Source organism: Pseudopipra pipra, chromosome 12 (genome assembly GCF_036250125.1).
Source record: "Pseudopipra pipra isolate bDixPip1 chromosome 12, bDixPip1.hap1, whole genome shotgun sequence".
Taxonomy (NCBI): Eukaryota; Metazoa; Chordata; class Aves; order Passeriformes; family Pipridae; genus Pseudopipra; species Pseudopipra pipra.
In genome coordinates, this window is record NC_087560.1 from 6,023,064 (window position 1) to 6,043,637 (window position 20,574).

Below are 20,574 nucleotides of genomic sequence, written 5' to 3' on the forward strand. Positions count from 1 at the left end.
GACAAACAGCTGTGGATATTTCCCATCTCAGTCCTTCTGTTACCTAGTGCTACAATGCATGAAGTAATACTTTGCCATCTTCTGCCCCAAATACCTTGCAGTCTTGAAGCAGATTATTTCGGTGTGATTTACAGAAACAGAAATATTAAACAGATCTACAGCTCAGGACAGATTATTCTCCAAAAAGAGATGAAAGGAGCAGCTGCTATTGCCCTGTGAAGAAAGGACAAGTTAGATGGTGGCTCTAGGAGTCAGTCTGCAACAGCAAAGCCCAGGTACCCCCCAGAAACTGGGCAAGGAGGCTGCTCCCAGCAGGGCAGTAACAAAGAACGTGGCAGGGCTCGTACCGAGCGAGAGGAAAAAATCTTTATTCCAGTTCTGAATTGGCAAAAAACCATCATGGCCACAGCTCACCATTGGACAGTTCAGTCAGCACAGGGAGAGGGCACCTGGCCCAGTGAGGCACAGACTGAGGACACGGTCCCGGAGGCACTTGGAGAGGAAGCTCAGCTTCAAAGTACAAACACTAAACAGTTTGGCTGAAATTTTTAATATAAAAATTCACTAAAAAGGCTGAAGTGTGACAAACCATTGGAAATACTGTGACAAACATTTGCCCTTACGCAGTAGAAACCAAAACAAACCCAAACTGGCAAGAAGCTTTGAAATGCAGGTTTTCTTCTTCCTCCTGGCACTTCGGACCATCAGCTACTTAAAACGTTCATCTAGAAAAATCCATGGCACCTTCACCTCGTAGTTCAGTGCAAGGGGCTACTCTCGATGCACCAGCACAAACAAACCCAGTAAAAAGAGGACTGCATACTGGAAGAGAGAGCAGAGGAGACTCAGGAGCACACACTCACATCTGCAGCAGCAAACATACAGGACACAGGGTTCTGCCTGTGTTCTCAGGAAGGAATTTTAGCTGGGTTGGGAAAAGCAGGTAGGAAATGAAAGAGCTCTTACCTTAAATTTTGGATAATCATTCATTAAGATAGTCACTATTCCAATATATGGCACGAATCTACAAGAATAAAGGTTTTCTTAAAACAAACACTATTCCAGGCTGCAGAAGAGTCATGCTGAGAGCTATAGTCAACAGGCTGGGGGATTTTGTCCTCCCAGGCAGGGCAGCTGTACCAGTGGGGCTGAGTGGGAGCCCTAGAGAGTGTTTCAGCCTCTGCCTGATTCAGATCTTAACTTCCTACAAAGGCTGAGCCTCACAGAATAAATTTGATGGCAATTCTGATCAAGCCTGAGCATTCGCTGCTCTTGCACTCATGTCCATCCGGCATCACCATCTCGGGATGCAGCTCACAGCTTGGTATCTCCCCTTAAGCCAAGCTCAGAACCTGTTCTTCTGAGCTCTCCACACTTTCAGACAGGTCACAAAACCCAGTAGGGAGGGTTCAAGAGGAGGGGGAATTACCATGTGGCTTCAGGGAGGGCTGTGTACAAAGCCACACCACTTTCAACTTCACTCACCCTCTCGCTCGTCCTACTACGTCCTTCTTCTCCAGCCAGTGCTGCCCCCGTTTGTAGAGCCCTCTGTCATCCACGGCGTTGTTGTCTCCCTTTGTCAGAAATTTGATGTCACCGTTTTGCCTGGCAAAGACAAGACAGGCAGGTAAGGCAGGGAAGGAGCTCATTAAAAGCTGTTCCAGAACAAGTGTGAAGAGCCCAACACAAGGGCACTTGAAGCAACCATGTCCTACAATTTGAGCAGGATGAAACAGGGAAACTCTGTCAAATGCAGCAGAAAGCAGATGGTTTGGAAAAAAACTGCCAAGGAAAGAATGAATTCTGGCCCCAGCCAAGCTTTACAGCAGAGTTTAAGAACAGAACCAGCAGGATGAGGCACACACAGGTGCAGCCTCTTGGCTTTTGACCTCTCTCGTGCTGATGCTTCTCTTGTTTCACACAAATGTTCTGGGTTCCCTACATCACCCAGAAGGAGAGTCTGGGGTTGAAACACGCAGTTCTACTCAGCAGTGGGCAGAAGCAAGCTGAAACTTAGAAGTTATTAGGAAAGGAGACTGGAAAAAACCAAATAATAACATGATGATACTACATGAACTCATGGTGTGCCTACAGGTGGAATGCTTTGGGCAGTGCTGAACCCCCTACACCCTTTTCTGCAATTGCTGGGAAGAACTGGTAAAGGTTCAGAAATGGATGACAAGGTCTGGAATCACTTCTATACAAAAAGCAAAAGACCTTCAGCCTGGAAAAGACAGAGCTGATGGAAGATATGATGCAGTCCAGCACAAATGACATACAACAATCAAACAGCTTTTCATCTCTTCCAATGCAAGACCCAGAGGGAACCAAAAGGAACTCAAGAGGTAAGGGGTTAAAACCAGACAGAGAAGGTGCTATGCAGAACTAGCCACAGCACAAACTAAACCGTGTCTCTGAGCAAGGGTATTTTGGTTGCTAAAAAATTATATTGGTTCAAAAGATAACCAGATACTCCATGGAAAAGAGAAAAGGAGGCTATTCATAAAGAACTGGGACTTTGTGCTTGAACTTGGAACTTGTAGAAAGCAGGGATATTATCTCTATATACTCTTTAATTCATCCTGAGATGAATTAATAAGCTTGCCAGAAACAAGATCCTAGAGCAGATGAACCTTTGCTTTGACCTGGAAAGAGCTTTTTAGATCCTTCCCCAGCCATTCCCATTCAGTTTGTGCCACTACTCGGGGATTAGCCGGGCACTCTCAGCTCACTGTGGCAGGGGCTGAGCAGGAGTGTGCTCAGTGTTTGGATCTCAGCTTTCTCACAGAAACAACACATCACATGCAGCACAGGAAAGCACACAGAAGGTCTTTGGAGCTCATGCTGTTTTCATCATGCCTGAATACCAACATGTGTTCCTTGACAGGAGAAACCTGGAAGGAAAAAAACGGCAGGGAAAAAGAACAGCTCTTTCTCCAGTGCACATCTGGCTTGTCATGTGGGAACAACAAACACTCCAGGAGCTTAGAGACACAGCCTGGGAAAAGATAAAGATCTCCAAAGGTGCAGGTAATGTAGTTTAGCTTTGAAGAGTGATGGCACAGGAGCACAGCACCTTATTGAGCACAATCAAGGCTCTATCAGGACGCGGTATGAGAAGCCCCAAGCACAGTACTCTGCTGTCTGAGAGCTGAGTGAAGGCTGGTCTGGCTGTCCTGTTCCAAACCCACTAAGTAAATTTTGACCGCAGACTCTTTGTTAGTGATAAAGAATGAACCCAATTTTGGGCTGAAACAAGAAGAAAAGGGCAGCAAGTAACAGACACTTTCTCACTGACACAATACTGATGTGAACTGGGGCCTAAGTTGCCACATAATCATGAAAAACACTGTTTCTGTTTTCCTGCATTTTGACACTCCTGTCAGCTTCTGCAGAGACCTCTCACTTCTAAATTGGCATCAGAAAACTATTATTTAAGTAGTGAAAGAAGCAGCTGACACCCAAGTCCTGCCTTCAGGTCACAATATGGATTTTTTCAGTTTCTCCCTCCTAACATAAAGATCAGGTTTGGGTTTGGTTGTTTTAGTTAAATGAAACCTAAAATAATAGAGAACAGCTTTACCTCACAGAATCCAGGATTGGCACTAAGGTCATATTATATTTAAACAAAAAATAGTGCTGGATACCTTAATATCTAGAGATAGAGCTAGGCAGAAAAAGAAAGGTGGGTAACATCTGGAGAGGAACTGCTGGACAGAACAGGGGAGGAAGAAAGTTGTATTTCACTTGAAAGAGTACCCACAACATCACAAAAAGTGCATGTGCAACATTAGGTATCAAATTCACCCTGTAAATTGACCTTCTATTTAAATTAGTGGTATCAAAGAATGGCACTTTAAAAACCAACATTGTTCAAAGTTTTGGGTACAGAATAAATCTGAACAGCAAAGAATCTGCTCTGCCTCCTGGGAGAGGTACTGCTCCCTCAGAGCCAGGATTCCAGCTGCACTATTTCTGTGCACAAAGCTGGTTGACCTTGAGCTGGGCCAGACAACTGGTCAGCCACCAAACCACTGACTCCATTCCTTCACACACACAACCTGCCCAGTGCTGAGAGACTGAACAGTACATGGAGACTCTGAACATAACAACACACAACTTCCTACAGGGATGAAACACACAGACTCTGCAGGACAGCAGGAACCAGGACCATAAACAAGCTTTAAAACATCACATTCTACACACGAAATACTCCCTGCCACAGCTCTGCCTCTACAAGAGTCACTTCACACACACACAAATGCAGCTGTAATACAGGAGACAGCACAGCACAGCAGCTCGGGGTGGAAAGGATGGCACAGGACACAGTAAGTGGTGTCAGCCTTCCAGTGCCTAAAGGGCTCCAAGAGAGCTGGAGAAGGACTTGGGACAAGGGCCTGGAGTGCCAAGACAAGGGGGAACGGCTTCCCACTGACACAGGGCAGGGTTACATGGGATACTGGGAAGAAATTCTTCCCTGTGAGGGTGGTGAGGCCCTGGAACAGGTTGCCCAGAGAAGCTGTGGCTGCCCCCTCCCTGAAGTGTTCAAGGCCAGGTTGGATGGGGCTTGGAGCAACCTGGTCTAGTGGAAGGTGTCCCTGTCCATGTCAGGGGGTTGGAATGAGATGAGCTTTAAAGTCCCTTCTAACCCAAACCATTCTGTAATCCTACAACTTGGAGAGTCCAGGAGACTGGCACAGACTCCCCAGCTTGTGCTTTCTACTGAATGATCTTTCCAAGTAAACCAAGGAGGGCAGATTTTGCTTTTCTGAAACTTGTGCTACTTCCCACAGCACCTGGATATCTATTATTGACATCCCAGCCACTTGTTAACCCAAGGACATGAGGAATAATATCATTTAGGTACATAACAGCAGTAGAACCCCCCCCAGATCCTTAACATACTTCTCGTGGATTTTCAGGACACGATGGACTATAGGAATTTCCCTTCCTTCTATCCTAAAGACGACAATTTCTCCCACTCTGATTGGATCTTCAATTCGGTTCGTGAGGAACAGGAGATCTCCTCTGTGGAACGCAGGCTCCATGCTCCCACTGAAAGAGAGAAGAGGAGCAATTGAACAATATTTAAACACTCAGAATCAGATTTCAGAGTTTATAGTCCTTTAAGATAAATCTCAAAGAACCTCGATGAGAAGAAAAGCTGTGGATGCCCCATCCATCCCTGGAAGCATTCAAGGCCAGGTTGGAACCCTGATGAAGAGCTCTCAAGAAAAACCACCTTGGAGATCAGGCAGGTGTGTAACCTCTATTGCAATCAGGTTTCCAATCACCACAGTACCAGCAGTTTGGATTTTTTAGAACAAGAGCACTGCCAGCACCTGGTGTTACAAGCACATCCAATAGGAAAAGCTTTCTGAATAAGCAAAAAGCTGATGACAAACAGTATCTTTTGATTTCTGAGCTCACCTCTGGCAGGGCAACACTGGCAGTGCTGCAAGCTTTTTTATTTAATTTATTTTTTACAGATTGATTGTCCTCAGGAACAAAGCATTGAAAATATTGGACTCTTGAATTCCCATCTGGAACAGATGCGTGTGAGAAAAATTCATTATTGTGATTCATCGCTTTGCTTAATGATCTCATTTCAGGCACCTTGACTCAAGTTATTTTTCTCATGTCTTGTAAATGGCAATTGTTAGCAACTACTTATTCTTCCTAATTCCACATAAATAATGCAAAACAGACAGATGAACTTTAAGTACCGCGTACATTCATGTTTTATCTGGAGACTGCGCAGCAGCTGCTTTTCAGAACAGCAGATCACATCGCTGAAGAGGGGATGTGACCTCAGGGCCCCCCGTCTTACTCACTGGGAGGAACGGCAGGAAACATCGACCTTACGCTTTGCATCAAGGAGGGAGTTTTGGTAAGTGCCACGTGGTCGCAGCATTACATCATTTCTACATCATGAACACCAAACAGAAACACAGAGAAAGGCCAGTGTGGACGCAAAACAGCATCTGTGCCAGCATCCAATGGAAGCTCACAGAATTTGTCCGAGGCAGCGGGAGGGTGGGAGTAACACCATTGGTGACAGCACTGGTGGTACCAGCCCTGGTGGTACCCACTGCACAGTGCTGCTGCAAGGGCAACATCTTATACCCAAAACATCCAGTGACAGCGATACCCTTGATCCTCAGGACCACCTCTGTAATGGACAGTCACAGAACTACAGAATCCCACAAGGATTTGGGTTGGAGTGGGTCTTAAAGCCCATCCAGTTCCACCCCCTGACATGGGCAGAGACATCTTCCATTAGACCAGGTTGCTCCAAGCCCCATCCAACCTGGCCTTGAACACTTCAGGGAGGGGGCAGCCACAGCTTCTCTGGGCAACCTGTTCCAGGGCCTCACCACCCTCACAGGGAAGAATTTCTTCCCAGTATCCCATCTAACCCTGCCCTGTGTCAGTGGGAGGCCATTCCCCTTGTCCTGTCCCCTACTTGCCTGTTCATAAAGTACCTCTTTTTCTTTTTCACAAGCCCCCTTAAGCCCAGCCCAGCCAGCTGACAGAGCAGTGGGCGAGATGCTGTTTTTACCCACTTCCTCTTCCCTCGCTATTCCTGAGCCTGGATTCTCATTGAGCCTCTCGCCCGCCGGGGCCGGGGCAGGAGCCTCCAGCTGCCCCATTCCCGCAGGGAATCCCCGTCGGGGGCCCTACCCCGCAGGGGGTTTAACCCCCCACACCCCCGGGACTGACCTCAGCACCACCACGATGGGGCTCTCGCTGCCCGTCACCACCATCAGCCCCTTCCAGATCATGAGGGCGGAGGACACGATCATGCCGAAGTTCAGCACCTGGTAGTACAACTGAGGGGGGGGTGGGTCGGTCAGGCCCCGCCGCCCGCGCAGGGCAGGGCGGGCCGGCCCCCCCACTCCCCGACTCCACGGACCCCCCCGGGCCCCCCGCCCCATCCGGCACCTGTCGCTTGTTCATGCGCCGAACATCGTCCAGAAAGTCCAGCGACAGCATCGCCGCCGCCGCCGCCTCCTCCCGCCCGGCCGGCCCCGCTTCCGCTTCCGGCGCGTCACTGCCGCTTCCGCCGCGCGGGGTGGGCGGCTCCGGGGGTGGATCCGCTCGGGGGGCCGGGGGTGCTCCCATCCCGAACTCTGCGGAGGGCACCGGGAACGCGTCCCCGAGGCTCACCGCCACCCCACATCCAACGAAAGACCCCATCCAACACCGCATCCAACCAACACCCCACCATACACCCCGCATCCAACCGACACGCCTATGAACCAACACCCCACCCAACCGACACCCCAATGAACCGATACCCCACCCGATACCCCATCCAACAGACATCCCGCATCCAACAAAACATCCCACCTGACACCCCATCCAACCGACCCCCATATCCAAAACACCCCGTCCAACACCTCATCCAACCAACACCCCACCTGACACCTCACCCAACCTACACCCCATCCAACATACACCCCACATCCGACACACCCAACCAACACCCCATCCAATGCACGCTCATCCAACACTCATCCTATGTACACCCATCCAACACACACTGCACATCCAACAGTCCATTCAGCTGATGGCCCATCCAATCACCGCCCCATCCAATGAACACCCCATCCAATGAACACCCCATCCAATGAACACCCCATCCAATGAACACCCCATCCAACCAACACCCATTGAAACTAACTCCTATCCAACCAACCCCCATCTGACACCCATTCACCTGACACACACATCCAAGTGACACCCATGCACCCAAACATCCCATCTAACTGACACCCCATCCAAACAACCCTCCATACAAACAATGGCCCATTTCATCCAAACCCTACCCATCAACTGACACACCACCCAACATCCAGACAGCCCCAATGGGCTGTATCCAAACATGGCGAGATGAGATGGCGACGAGCCCAATGCAAGGAGATAAATAGTTCTTAAATTATTTAAACATTGTCAGAGTAAACAATAAGGAGCGGGGTTCTGGCTCAACAGAATGAAAAAAATAATGGTATACAAGGTAATTATATTACATGAAGCGCAGGTGTGACAATGAATGAGGGAGGAAAGAGTCAATGTGACTACATAGAAACATCTCCTAAGTGATAGGCAATGCGGAGCCACAGCAGGAGAGGAGCTACTGCTGGAGCACCAGCCCCACCACGCCGCAGGACAATGGCTCCCACTGGTTCCAATGCCTCTGTGAGCTCTGCTCTGCTCCTCTCCCCTCAAAAAGAGCTGGTCAGAGAGCCCTGGCACCGATGCCATCAGAAGCTCCAGGATGGTTTCACTCCAATTGACCCCACAGATGGAGCAGGTGATGTTTCCCCCTTCTGGTGATACTGCCAACCTGCCCAAGCTCCCCATCAGGACAAGCCACTAAGCACCAGGCCTGGCAGCACCCATCCTGGAATGGCTTCCAGCAGCACAACTCCACTGACACACGAGGGGGACCAGGCTCTCCTTAACTGTGCTCACCTAGGAGGACAGGGGCTATGAAATCCTCTCTGAGGATGACTCATGTCCAAGACATTTCATTAAATTGCATTTTAGAAAAGCAGGTTGTTATTCAGGCAATTAAGAATAACCAGCACAACTCACAGCTCGAACCTGTCCCCTGTGACGTGGATCCTGGACCAGCACAGTCCTGACAAGTGCGTTTTGCTGAGCCAGCGTTATGAGTTAAAATGAGTAACACAAAGGCAGGATGGGAAGAGAAAAAAGAAGCCATAAATAGAAGGAGAAAGAAAGGGAGATAGGGAAGTCGTGGCTGGGGCTCCGGGCAGAGGCTGAGGCAGTGCACACTCGAAGGAGGAGAGCTCGTCTGAAGGAAACTGCAGCTGCAAAGTGCTCCTGGATCCTCAGGAGTTGGCCAAGCTCCAGCGAGGATTCTGGCTCTGCTTTCCCTTTTCACCTCTCTGGGCTGGCAGAGAGTTAGTGCTTAGGATGCAATGGCAGGGTTGGTTTTGGTTTTTTTTGATTTTAAATTTCCCTTACAAATGGAAGTTAACGGAAAGCAATGTCCATCCCAAGAAATCAACAGAATATTTCAAAGATTTGCCCCAATCCCCACCCTGTATTTTGAGTAAAAACCCCCCAACCAAAAAACCCCAACCAACCAAAAGGGCTTTTTTTTGTTTTTAAGTCTTAAGAGACTTTGCATGATTGTTCTGTGAGGTGCTGTTGGGGCCCTCTGCGCCACATGTCTGACTGTGCTCACAAAGAGCTGAGTCACTTTTGCACTCTTTGTATTTGTTCTCCTCTACTGCCCTAGTGTTCAGCTCTCCATTGTAGCTCTCGTGTCCATTCTCACTCATCTCCACTTGATACTTCTGCCTTTCATCTTCCTCTTCTTCCTCCTCCTCTTCTTCTTCCTCCTCCTCCTCCTCCTCCTCCTCATCTTTGACTTTATGAACAATGAAGAGGTGTCTGTTCAGAGAGATGTGGGAGGTGTAGCACAGGCCGCAGAACAAGCACTGGAAGGTGGAGCTGTCGGTCTTGTGCCGAGGTATGTGTTCCTGGAACTCAGTCCGGGTGTCCGTCGTGAAGCCGCACTTGGCGCATTTCCAAGGTGCTTTCAGTTTTTTGGCTGGTGGCTCATCCAAACCCACAGTGGTCTCTGCCTGACCCAGCTCATCCGGTGCCATCCTCTTTGGAGATTTTGCCTGAAAATAACAAGATTAAAAAATTACTTCACTGTTTGAACCCACAGAATAATAAGTGCTAAAATCCACACGCGTGTCTGAAGACACCTGAGGGTGAAGCCATGCCCAGGGGATTCCTGGGGCATTCCGTTCCCTACCAGTACCCAAACACCTCACCCCATGGCCAGGATCTCAACTGCTGTCCTGTGACATAAGATGGGAATGCTGTGAGAGGTTGGCTGGGCAGAAAAGTGATGGAGAAAGAGAGTTTAGAATGGTTTACATTGGAAGGGACCTTAAATATCATCCAGTTCTACCTTCCACTAGATGAGGTTGCTCCAAGCCCTGTCCAATCTGGCCCCGAACACTTCCAGGGATGGGGCAGCCACAACCTCTCTGTGTAACAATTTGGTGTGGGAAGGAGCAGCCCACAGAGCAGGGACAGCTGAGGAACATGGGGTCGTCATTAGCCCAGACAATGCTTCTCAAATTTAACTCTGAAAGTTTTCCCCTCCACTCAGGCTTTGTCTTTGTGGCATCTCTCAGTAACTCATCCTCTCTCTCTAAGAATCCTGCAGCTTCTTCTCTCATGAGGATGGCTCACTTGCTTATGTTCCTGCAGTGATATGCAAAAAGTATATTTTTAAAATAATGGAGCAAAGAAGCCCAATCAGCCAAACCTCCACTCCAAACCAACCCAAGATATTACACATTTGCTATATGAAATTACACAGTCCTACTTAGGAGAAATGCAGTTCTCACAGGTAACGGATCTAGTAAGTATTTTAAAACAGAAAATAAATCTTTTATAACTAGCAGAAAACGTAACGGAGAAAGAAGAAAAATGTGCCATGCTTATGAACAGGATGGCAGGGGAAAACAAAGGTCATAACAAACTTGAATTACAAAGTAGACTGAAAAAAGGTCAGTAAAACACAGGGCCACATGGTCAAAAAAATCTTGAAAAACGCAGACTCCCTTGTCCTGGTGCTGCTGCAGCTCAGCTCTGCTCTCAGTGCTGCTCCTGACCCTGCAAGAGAGAAGCAGGCTGGAAGGAATGGAGAGGGGGAAGGAAATCTGCCCTATGGATGGGAGGGTTTGATTGGCACAAGGCTGCAGCTCGACTCAACACCCCAAGTGAACAGCTACTGACTGACTGGGTACATTTAACTGGACGTTTATTTTTCATGAAAATAACATCAGTTACTTCTGCTGTGTCTCTCTCTGGAGCTTTCACTTTGGCCATCTGGGATAGGTCTGGGTTTTTGATGCCGTGCATGAGGCTGATGTGGTTCTCCAGCATGAATGGCTGAGGAAATGTCTGATTTTCATCTGTGCAGTACCTTGAAAATACAAAAAGGAAAACAATTCATTAGAGGAAATGCTCTCTGTATTGTGCCAGACCAAGAGGTGTCATTGGAGACAAGACTCTGGTGAGTAATCTACCATAAGATTACCAAAATATGCAGCAAAGCATCATTTTAATAATAAAACACTACCCCTGAGAGAAAACTAGAATAGTTTGGAATTTCCCACAGTAATCATGAAGGAGAGTAGGGTGTGCCTTATTTACAGGCTAAATAAATACAGGGACTAGTGGGGGATCAGGCCTTCTGTGACACATCCTACACTGGATACATGATCTGGAGAGAAAACACATAGAAAAAACCCAAAAAGACTGAGGAAAGAGACCTACACAGAGAGAATGATGAGTTCTGTGACACTGAGGTGTCCTGCAGCAGAACCTAGTCCTGCATCCAGCATTCCCAAGTGCCCATGGGAACAAGCATCATATCTACCAGACCGTACGTATCATAACACTTAAAATCCTTAAAAAACTGCTGAAATTCCAACTTTAATACCAATAACCAAGGCAGAAGCACTTGTGAACATGTCATTTATAGGTAAGTCTTCATGTTAGAACTTAGTAGGACTCCAGTGCTGCCAGAGAGCTGGTTGACATTTCCAAAGGAGCTGTGAAGGGGATATGCCTTCACCCCTGGTCTCTACCTTCACTCCTGGATGACCGAGGTCTACTGGAATAAGTGCCAGGCCTTGCAGACACACAAACCAGCCCCCTGAAGAGCACAGAGAGCTCTGTTAGCAATGGAGAAACCCCAAATTGACCATTTGAGTTGTTCTGCTGCCTGTCAGGCTAAGGTTCATGAGCTGCACATTGACCCAAGCAACGAGGCAAGTGACACCAGAGCTCCCTGAAATGCCCAAATTGCAGCTGACACATTGGCAGCGTGGCATAGAAGGCAACAGAAAGGAGCTGAAGAGTCTCTGGGCAACAAAGACATCTTTTAACAGGAGAGAGGAAGATTCCTACTGATCTTCCAGTAACTAGAGGGAAATTAAACAACAGTCAGCAATGATGTGAAAACACAGATGTGGTCATTGAGTACTTCTGCGTTTTAACAGGAATTGCTTAGATGATAAATCAATATTAATGATGATGGATTTTTTTTCCCCTCGTGCAGGAAAGCTGAGAGGTTATTAAGTGGTATTTATCAAAAATAAATATGTTGAAAATCAAGTGTTCCAGACAGTTTGTACTTAAGACTTGGAAAAGAATAGCAAGATCTTATAACAATAACCAAGTGAATTACGAAAGAAAATACACAAAACATCCCAATATTTTGCAATTTGTCCTAGCTTAGAATTCTTTTCATGTGAGCAGGCAAAGATGTTCTCCCCTAACCTGAACTACTCCAGTGATGAGTGTGGCAGGGGGGTGGTTCAAGCAAGTCCTCCATCACTGGTTTCTCCCTACAAATTTAATTGAAGGCAGAGACCTAGGCAGGGCAGGGGGGGAAGGGGAAATCCCAGCTGGGAATGTTAGAAGCCAGAGGTCGGTCACCTACAAGCCAGCATGGTGGAGTCAGAAAAACAGCCAGTTGTCAGATCAGTGACAGATTTTATTCATGTTTCACATGGAAACCCAGGAGAAGAGGGCGACATGAAGTTAAGGCATCAAAATCCCTGAAGAGAATAACAGGCAAGAGTAATACAGAATGCCAGGTGGGAAGGAGGAAAAGAGAAACCAGAACTAAAAGAAAAAAGGGCAGTGGAGATGTGATGCCTTACAGAGCCCTGAAAGAAGACAAGGAGGAATTCAGAGATGGGAGGAGATGATTTTTAGAGCAGTGCTCTGGACAAGCTAAGAGGGACCAAAGGGGAGACAGGACAGGAGAATTTGGACTCAAACAAAGAGCAGCTGTTGGAGATGCTGGGACAGTATTTCAAAGAAGAGGTTTCATCTGAAGAGTGCTGTGATTTCAGTAAGTCTCCCATTATAATGGTTAAAGAGAGCACAAGCACTGTTCAATTAAGACTTCAACAGATTTTGTGAAGGAGCAACTACAAGCTGGAGAACTAAATACAACCACAATCCCCTCGGATTTCTGTCTGTATCTTCTCTGCTGGCATGACTGTGGCCCCGTAGGTGAGGCTGTGGATCCACAACTGTGAGTCATTCTGCACAGCAACAAAGGCAATGCACACAGTAGGCTGGCATATCCCAGGTTATCTGGAATTCCCACACAAATCCTTCTTCCCAGCTGATGCTCACTTTGATCCTGATACACACCACTTTGAAAACAACTAATCCAGAGAGAACAGATCTGTACAGATCAGGTGAATGGAACACTGAAGACCATCACCCGCAAACTCAAAGCACAATGAAACACACCAGGAGCCAACCTCCAGAGGTTCCAAGTCAGGGCACAGTTACAAGAAACGTAAAGTTTAGAAGTCTTGGATGAAACAATGTGTCAGGAACATATTCCCAGTGGTAATGCCAATACTGTATCCATTCCCTAAAAGCTACTTGTGGCTCACTAGACAGTCTCCAAAGAAATTAAGTATCCGAGGGATGTACTTATACTCTTCAAGACTAGCTTTTAGCAACTTGAATGCAGTAAAGTGACAACATACTTGACACACATTAAACCAAAATTTCAGATAAATTAGAAAAATCCCCCAAACTACATCACTGCAAACTTCCCTTTCATCCCAAATATGTTTTAATCCTGATTCAGAAGGACGTCTCAGAAGGAGGCAGGAGGTAAGTCCACACAGTCACGCCGTGTACGACTTATTCTGCAGCAGCTGTAGAGGCAGATTCATAAGCACTGGGCTTTGTCCTGACCTGAGACTGTATTCACAGCTAAAACATGTTCACCAGCAATGATTTTCACTCACTGCTGATTTACAAAACTCGTCTGAAGTCTCCAAACCCATTTTTCTACTCTGAGGTGTGACTTCCCAGGCAAATCCAGCAAGATTAATTCTCCACTGCCCTGCAGCCTGTGCAGTCACTTCTGCCTGTGTACAGCAGTGGCAAGATCTGATTCTTTAGCATTTTACACACCTTCTGCACCCAAGGAGAAGGCACAAGAGTGGTGCATGACCACACTAACCATGAAGCAGCGAAAGACTTGCCCAATATGTTATTGGCTGTTTCACAACGGTGCACAATGTAAATCTCATTTTGCACATGCAGATCTCAAATCACACCTTCCCCTAAGTTTCCAAAGGGCATTCATTGTGCAGTCAAAAGCAAGGACTTGTTTTAACCACCAAATCTCTTGTGTTTAACATATTCTTCTCCTCACTCTCCCTCCAATAACTTAAAGAGTCTGGAGTAGACAGGAGCAGCAGACACAAGCTATTACAACTTCCAACCTTGAAGGACTAGCCTGTCGCTGAAAAGCAGTGTGAAAAAGGGCACTGGGTACGTACCAGCAAGTGTAGACTTTCTTTGCTGTGTCGTGGTTATTGCGGATGTGTCTGCGCAAGCTGTTGGAGGCGTTGAACGAGCGCTCACACTGGCGACAGGGGTATCTCTTCATGGACTAGCAGAGGAACAGAAACATGTTTTAATAGCAGGGAGATGGAAGGCACTGACTGGATTCTAACATTCCCATGCTCTTCAACTGGATATGACCTCTCAGATGCAAAAAAAATCCCTTACATAACATCTAATTGCACTGATAAAGATCTCTGAGACTTTGGAGTCCTATTTAGACTCAGCCCAACAGCTGGCTAATACCAGAACTGATCTTATAAAAACCAGGACTAGATAAAGCACATGCTTAATTTTACTGATTTTTAATAGGAATTGCATTAGCTGCTTCTCCTGTGGGCTCATTTCACTCCAGGACCCCCCACAGAATGAACTCAGTGGAAGGTCCCTTCAGCCCCAGAAGGCAGCAGGACCCCAATGAAGTACAAGTCCACTTACTCTTCTCTCTCCTCATAATTCAGCACAAGAAAGGGGTAAGATGTTAAAGAGCATCACACAGTCCCTCCTGCTATCCATGTATATCCACATCCCACTAATCAACTCTGCCCCATAACCAGTCTCCTCCAAAATCTTCCTGCATATAACCTGCATGCAGATTTTATTCCACTTAAAATCTTCTTAGACTAGTTTAACAAACACATATATGCAGTAAACTGAAATATTTGGCCAATTTCCTACCTCTATAGAATTCAAATGAGAAAATCTAGCATTCTGACCCTGCCCCCATCGTCTCTTGGTATTTATCAAGTGGGATAATTCAGCCCTCCCCAAACCACATTAGAAGGAATCAAAGAGCACGTTCCAGATTTCCACAGCCTCTGCTCATGGCTGGTGACTCAGTATATCAAACAAGAAGTCCTGATGCTAAAATACTAAGAAATCTGGCTGCACACAACATCTTGGCCTATGTTCTGCCAGCGACAAAGATTAGCTTGACACAAGTAGGTCAAGGCAACACAAAGCCTGAGCTGGATGAAACTCCCAAAACTGAGATTTGCAGTTCTTGTAATGACAGCCCTGCACAGAGGCCTGGTGTGCAGGAGCCTGAGACTCCTCAGTTCCCCAGCTTAAATGTCTCATCTGAATCCTTACCCTTCCATGATTTCTCTTCATGTGGGACACATAGGTTTCCCGATCAGGGACCCACTGTGAACATTCCTTGCAAATCCAACCACTTCTTCTCAGTCTGGACTTGGATTCAGGATTGTGTCCTTCCACCCTCATGTCCTTCCTCGTCAGAGGGGAGTGGGAAGTCCCATTGGCTACTGACAGCTCCTTTGGTGAGGCATGAACCTGGTTCCTTGAAGCCTTCTCAGATTTCTGCCGAAAGTTTGAGAGCTCCTCAGGATTTTGGGGGACTCCATGAACACCCTGGATAATAATAACAGTGGAAACACAAACAACATTTATACATAATACACTAACGCACATTTGTAAATAAATACTATTTATTATTTGAACAATAATTTAAGTCCCCACTGCCCAAACAATGGGTTGGTGTCTTGCTCCTGTGCGTTTTTCCATTTCTCCTGGAAGCTGGCTGTGGTGCTTTCCCAAGCAAGAGATTTTCCTAAGAAACATGAAGCTTCTGTTTCTGTTTCCTGCATGACAACAGCAGCTCCTTGGTGCTGCCTGTTTAGCATTTTGGATGAGCCCTGGGAACTCTGGTTAAATAGGGAAGATGTAATGGAAGAGAAATGTTAATTGTCATTATTTCAAGAGCTTAAGCTCTAAAAACACAGAGCTTTGGTATTAAATGGTATTAAACACAGAGCTCTGAACTAAATGTTTGCTGGTATCTTGGGGGCTCCAAAGCTGCTTCATCTTTGCTCAAGGGAGGGAAGAGACAATCTTTAGGTTTCTTCAACCCTAGTTCCTTCAATTCTACCCCAGCTATTGCTATTTACATTTTTCACAGTTCAAAACTTAGCTCCTGCCATATAATACCAAGCATAAAGCCAGAGACCTGCCTTATAAGGAATATGGCTCCAGGCTCTTTAATTATTCAACAGGCCAAAATCCAAAGTCCCCTAAAAAGTTATTTTAACAAAGAAAATTGAACATAAAGAAAATAATCCAAAAATGAAGAGCTGTGGGAAAGCAAAAGCAAGTAAAACAGCAACATACCAAAGAAACCTCAAGAAACTCCCCTAGGAACAACAACAGTTCATCCATCCAAAAGGCTAATTTAGAGGTTTAATTGTGCACAGTAATTAATAACGGGTAAAGTTTCAACACAGGAAAGCCCCAGGCCTTTGGAAGTGTTTCTGTGGGTTAGACACCAAACAAAACTCCAAACACACGGTCTCAGCTGAGAAGTCTGTGTGCTTTGCACCTGATCCAGCTGATGGCCACAGAAGCTTTTCATGTTCCAGGGCACTGCCAGATACTCTGGAACACAGACACGTCCCTTTTCTCCCCATCTGGAAATCTCCAGAGTGTTTTAGTGCCCATTACTGCATTGTTGCACCACTGGGGGAAAATAAACTAGGAGCATGGTAAAATGAAGGGAAGCCAGAAAGCCTTCAATTACCACCTCAAAGACCTGCTGATGGCCAAACAGCCTCGTGGTTAACAGGCAGAAGTTTTGTGGTAGAGATCTCGGGATGCCCCTGCACCCTGAGGGTGGGATCTGCAAACGAACCACAAGTTGTGTACCTCAACTCCAGCCTTTCAGCACTGGGGTTGAATGTCTCTTTGAAGGTCCCAGCCTTAATCTCAACTCTATAATGCAAGGAGATTAGCAATCATGGACTTCAGAGGAGGGCTACAAATTGTAATTCATTACTGCATGCAAAGCGCTTCCAGATTTGCAAGTTAAAGGCGTGGGGGAGAAAGGAAAGATTTTGAATGGGTTTTTCTTTCAGGAGTGAGCTAATGAATCTTCTTGCTTTTTCAGTAAGTATAAACAAAATAAAGTCACTGATGAAAGAAAAATATGTCCTTTTTTATCCCGATCAAAGGGAAAGAAGACTTTGCAAGCTCTTCCTTCAGAATGCCACCAAGAATTCTTTGGAGAGGACTTCCATGGCAGTGTTGTTAGACATTGTACATAGAATCATACTGAGTTAGATAACAGAAAAATGTGGCACTTGTACATTTATAGGATAATCAGATCTGCAAGGCTGGTACCTCCAGGGCAGTCATTTCTGCCTCTGTCACTCCTCTCCTTCTGGCTGGTGTGGTTCAGAGCAGCCAAGGACTGAGGATGTTAAATGCCATGTAACCCCTCTCTGAGGCAGCTGCAAAGGGGCCAAAGCTCTCCAGGTGAGCATCCAAAAGAGGCAGATTCAGCTTTCACTATACAAATGGATTAACACTGTGGGCAGAGAATAATTCTCCCTGTCTGCCAGCCAAAGATAATGCTGCCACCTTAATTTAATCCCTTCTCTGGGTTTAAGAGGTTGTGGACTCCCCATCCCTGGAAGTGTCCAAGGCCAGGTTGGACGAGGCTTGGAGCAACCTGGTCTAGTGGAAGGTGTCCCTGCCCATGGCAGGGGGTGTTACAAGATGAGATTTGAGGTCTCTTCCAACCCAAACCATCTTGTGATAAACAAGCCTTTGTCATACAGTTAAAATACATCTAGATGAGAGGAACTGCCTGCATTAATATGAACTAACACAAACCACTCCACTGAGTGGTTTCTGGATCCTGTAAATCACCGTAGTCTGTTTTTCCACTAATATATTCCTCAAGAACCTTCCACTTCTTGAAGCAATTTTCTCACATGGTTGATGTAAACTCAAAGAATAGGATCTTGCACTAGTGGGGGGGGAGTTACCTACCTTAACATGCTGCATTAGCTGCTGTTTCTGCATATACACCAGCTGACACTGTGGGCACTTAAACACTCCCACTAACAACTTGCTGGTGTTCTGCTGGAAGTGCTCCTGGAGCAGCTTCTTCTTGTTAAAGACTGTCTCACAAGAACATTTGTAGATCACCCTGAAACAATTAAAGAAAGTAAATTCAATCTCTCTTCCTTAAGACGACAGTGGAACTTAGCAACTCCAGAAAGGGATGGGCTTCTGAGGAGGGCTGTGCTCTCCGTGTATTGTCAAGACACACCCACTTGGGTAAACTGAACCAGTAACTCGACTGGGAAGAACAACAAAATGCCTCAGGCACATACCACAGCTTGCTAAAAATAAGTTTACTTCTGTGCATATGCATAACTATGTGTGTGTGTGTGTGTGTGTGTGTGTGTGTGTGTGAGCACAGACAGATGGGAGCAAACCCAAAGTATTCCAGCTGGCTACACACTGCTCTCAATCCCACCCTTCCATAGTTCCTCCCTTAAAAGATGCATTTTTGGCACTAGCTCAAGCCTTGGATGGAAAAGCTACAGAGTAGAAAAATCACAAGGTTTCTGTCTAGTGATTTTTGGGGGCAATGCTCCATGGGGAAACTCTCCTCTTTGAGTGCCAGATGCAGCAGTTGCCCTGGAGCCATCTACCATGAGGTGCCACTGTGGGTCCTGCTGGACAAAGATGTGACAATTAAGTTCTTTTTATGGATATTCAGCTCTTCCCAGCCCAAACTCCTCTCTTCCTGCCCAGGAGACCGTGTTTGTATCAAGGAGAGCATGCTCTGGCTCAGAACAGACAAAGCAGCAGCTGATCTTATATGAGTATGGAAACCAAAACCAGAAAAAAGACTGGGAGGGAAAGGGGGAATCCTGGAGCTACCCAGCAAAGGAGGAGAAGAGATAAAGCCAAACCACTTACTGAGTAGTCTTGTGAGGTTCTGCTGGGTGCTGGCTGGCCATGTGAGCCACGGTGCTGTCAGCTGACTTGAAGGCCTTGGGGCAGAAAGAACACTTGTGGAAGACTTCGCAGTGTTTCTCGTGGATGTGCACTTTGAGCATGGCGAGGGTCATGAAGACAACTCCACAATGGATGCACCTGTGGGAGGCATGGAAAAGAGCTGAGTTACAGCTTCCATCACACAAGGAAAGGACCAGGAAGCAAGGACTAGGTGGTGGCAGGTCCTTGGTTGGTTTCTTACCTATTAACGTGGAAGAGTCAAGGAGGAATATGATACAAGAATTCTGGGCAGAACTCACAACCCCATGTTAAGAAACAAGCAAACAAGATCTACAAAAGAAACCTTCAGAGACTAGAACAACCCCAAAAATAAGGAAGATGTGGTTGAGCAGAATGTCAGCCCTGTACCTGTGAAAGCCAATTCCAGCACAGGTACAAATGAAGGATTACAGTAAAAGTACCTGGTGAGATCTTCAGGTAGCAATAAGCAGCACAAATACCAGCTATACCCCAGTATAAAATAAAAAGAGAAAGAATATCCAGTTAGGAAAATATCATCAATTGCTTCTCATGTCACCAAGCTCTAGAATATCACGACAGCAACAGCAAAGATACTGAAAACGGCAACAGAAACACCCAAGGAACTGATTAAGATCATTAAAATCATTAAGATATAGGTGCTGCCTAGAAAGTGCTTGTCTGGGAGAGCTGGGTGGGTGCTCTGGGAGGAGAGAGAGAGAGGGGAGCAGAGGTTGCACGTTGAGTCACAGGATTCTTCTTGGCAGCTGGAAACATGGCCAAGAGGAGTGCAGAGCCACCCTGCTGGTCCCAGCCTGCCTCTCCTCCCAACACGCACCTGCAACAGGTCTTGCCTTATACTCCCACAAGATGGCAACAATCAGCAGCCTTACCGTGTTTAACTTTAATACTCAACCCGAGATCTGCCTGCCACGCTCCAACACTCCAAGGGCACATGAGGGTGCAGACACCTGCCCTCATCTGCCTCAGGAACACCAGCCACAGGGTTTATCATCTCATAGGTGCACCTCTGCTGACCTGGGACCAGAATAGTCTCTCCTAAGAAGATTCCACGACAATGACAACAGTGCATACCTGCTTAAGCCAGCACTGCATGTGCTCCCTTAGAGCAGAGGAGCTCAGCTGGGCAGTTCAGGGATAGTGGGATGCATGAGACATGCAGGGGATAATCCCCTCCTCATAAATACCTTTTTTCCTCTGCTCTGAGGGCTGCATTTGCCCATGGTGCTGTCAGGTCTGCGTTTGGTGCAGATGGACCCCAGCTATCACATAACTGGAACAGCTCCAAGCCCATATCAAAAACAAACAAGCCGC

The 20,574-nt window shown here is 46.6% G+C and overlaps 2 protein-coding genes across 4 annotated transcripts in view; both read right to left on the reverse strand.

Annotated features, from left to right (window-relative positions):
• Nucleotides 1–344: 344 nt before the first annotated feature.
• Nucleotides 345–7,079, reverse strand: SEC11A (SEC11 homolog A, signal peptidase complex subunit). The gene is made up of 6 exons (XM_064668699.1): nucleotides 6,946–7,079; nucleotides 6,724–6,833; nucleotides 4,906–5,055; nucleotides 1,486–1,605; nucleotides 967–1,024; nucleotides 345–822 (listed from the first exon to the last, which is right to left on the reverse strand). Exons 1-6 carry the CDS (start codon nucleotides 6,994–6,996, stop codon nucleotides 772–774), a joined length of 540 nt encoding a protein of 179 aa, XP_064524769.1. The 5' UTR covers nucleotides 6,997–7,079; the 3' UTR covers nucleotides 345–771.
• Nucleotides 7,080–7,917: 838 nt separating this feature from the next.
• Nucleotides 7,918–20,574, reverse strand: part of ZNF592 (zinc finger protein 592) — a 36,954-nt gene continuing 24,297 nt past the window's right edge. For all 3 annotated transcript variants that reach the window (XM_064668678.1, XM_064668676.1, XM_064668677.1), the window contains exons 5-10: nucleotides 19,183–19,359; nucleotides 18,241–18,400; nucleotides 15,547–15,825; nucleotides 14,391–14,503; nucleotides 10,852–10,987; nucleotides 7,918–9,665 (exon numbers count right to left, since the gene is read on the reverse strand). In XM_064668678.1, the coding sequence (XP_064524748.1) occupies nucleotides 9,141–9,665; nucleotides 10,852–10,987; nucleotides 14,391–14,503; nucleotides 15,547–15,825; nucleotides 18,241–18,400; nucleotides 19,183–19,359 (1,390 nt within the window). In that variant the 3' untranslated portion in view covers nucleotides 7,918–9,140. The remainder of the gene's footprint in view (nucleotides 9,666–10,851; nucleotides 10,988–14,390; nucleotides 14,504–15,546; nucleotides 15,826–18,240; nucleotides 18,401–19,182; nucleotides 19,360–20,574) is intronic.

Bases quoted from the DNA above. Each gene is read 5' to 3' on its own strand.
- SEC11A (XM_064668699.1), bottom strand. From the start codon at position 6,996: ATGCTGTCGCTGGACTTTCTGGACGATGTTCGGCGCATGAACAAGCGA. The intron at 6,834-6,945 runs GTGCCGGATGGG...CCCCCCCCTCAG, and splicing joins GGCGCATGAACAAGCGACAG to TTGTACTACCAGGTGCTGAA. The intron at 5,056-6,723 runs GTCAGTCCCGGG...TCTCTCTTTCAG, and splicing joins CCCATCGTGGTGGTGCTGAG to TGGGAGCATGGAGCCTGCGT.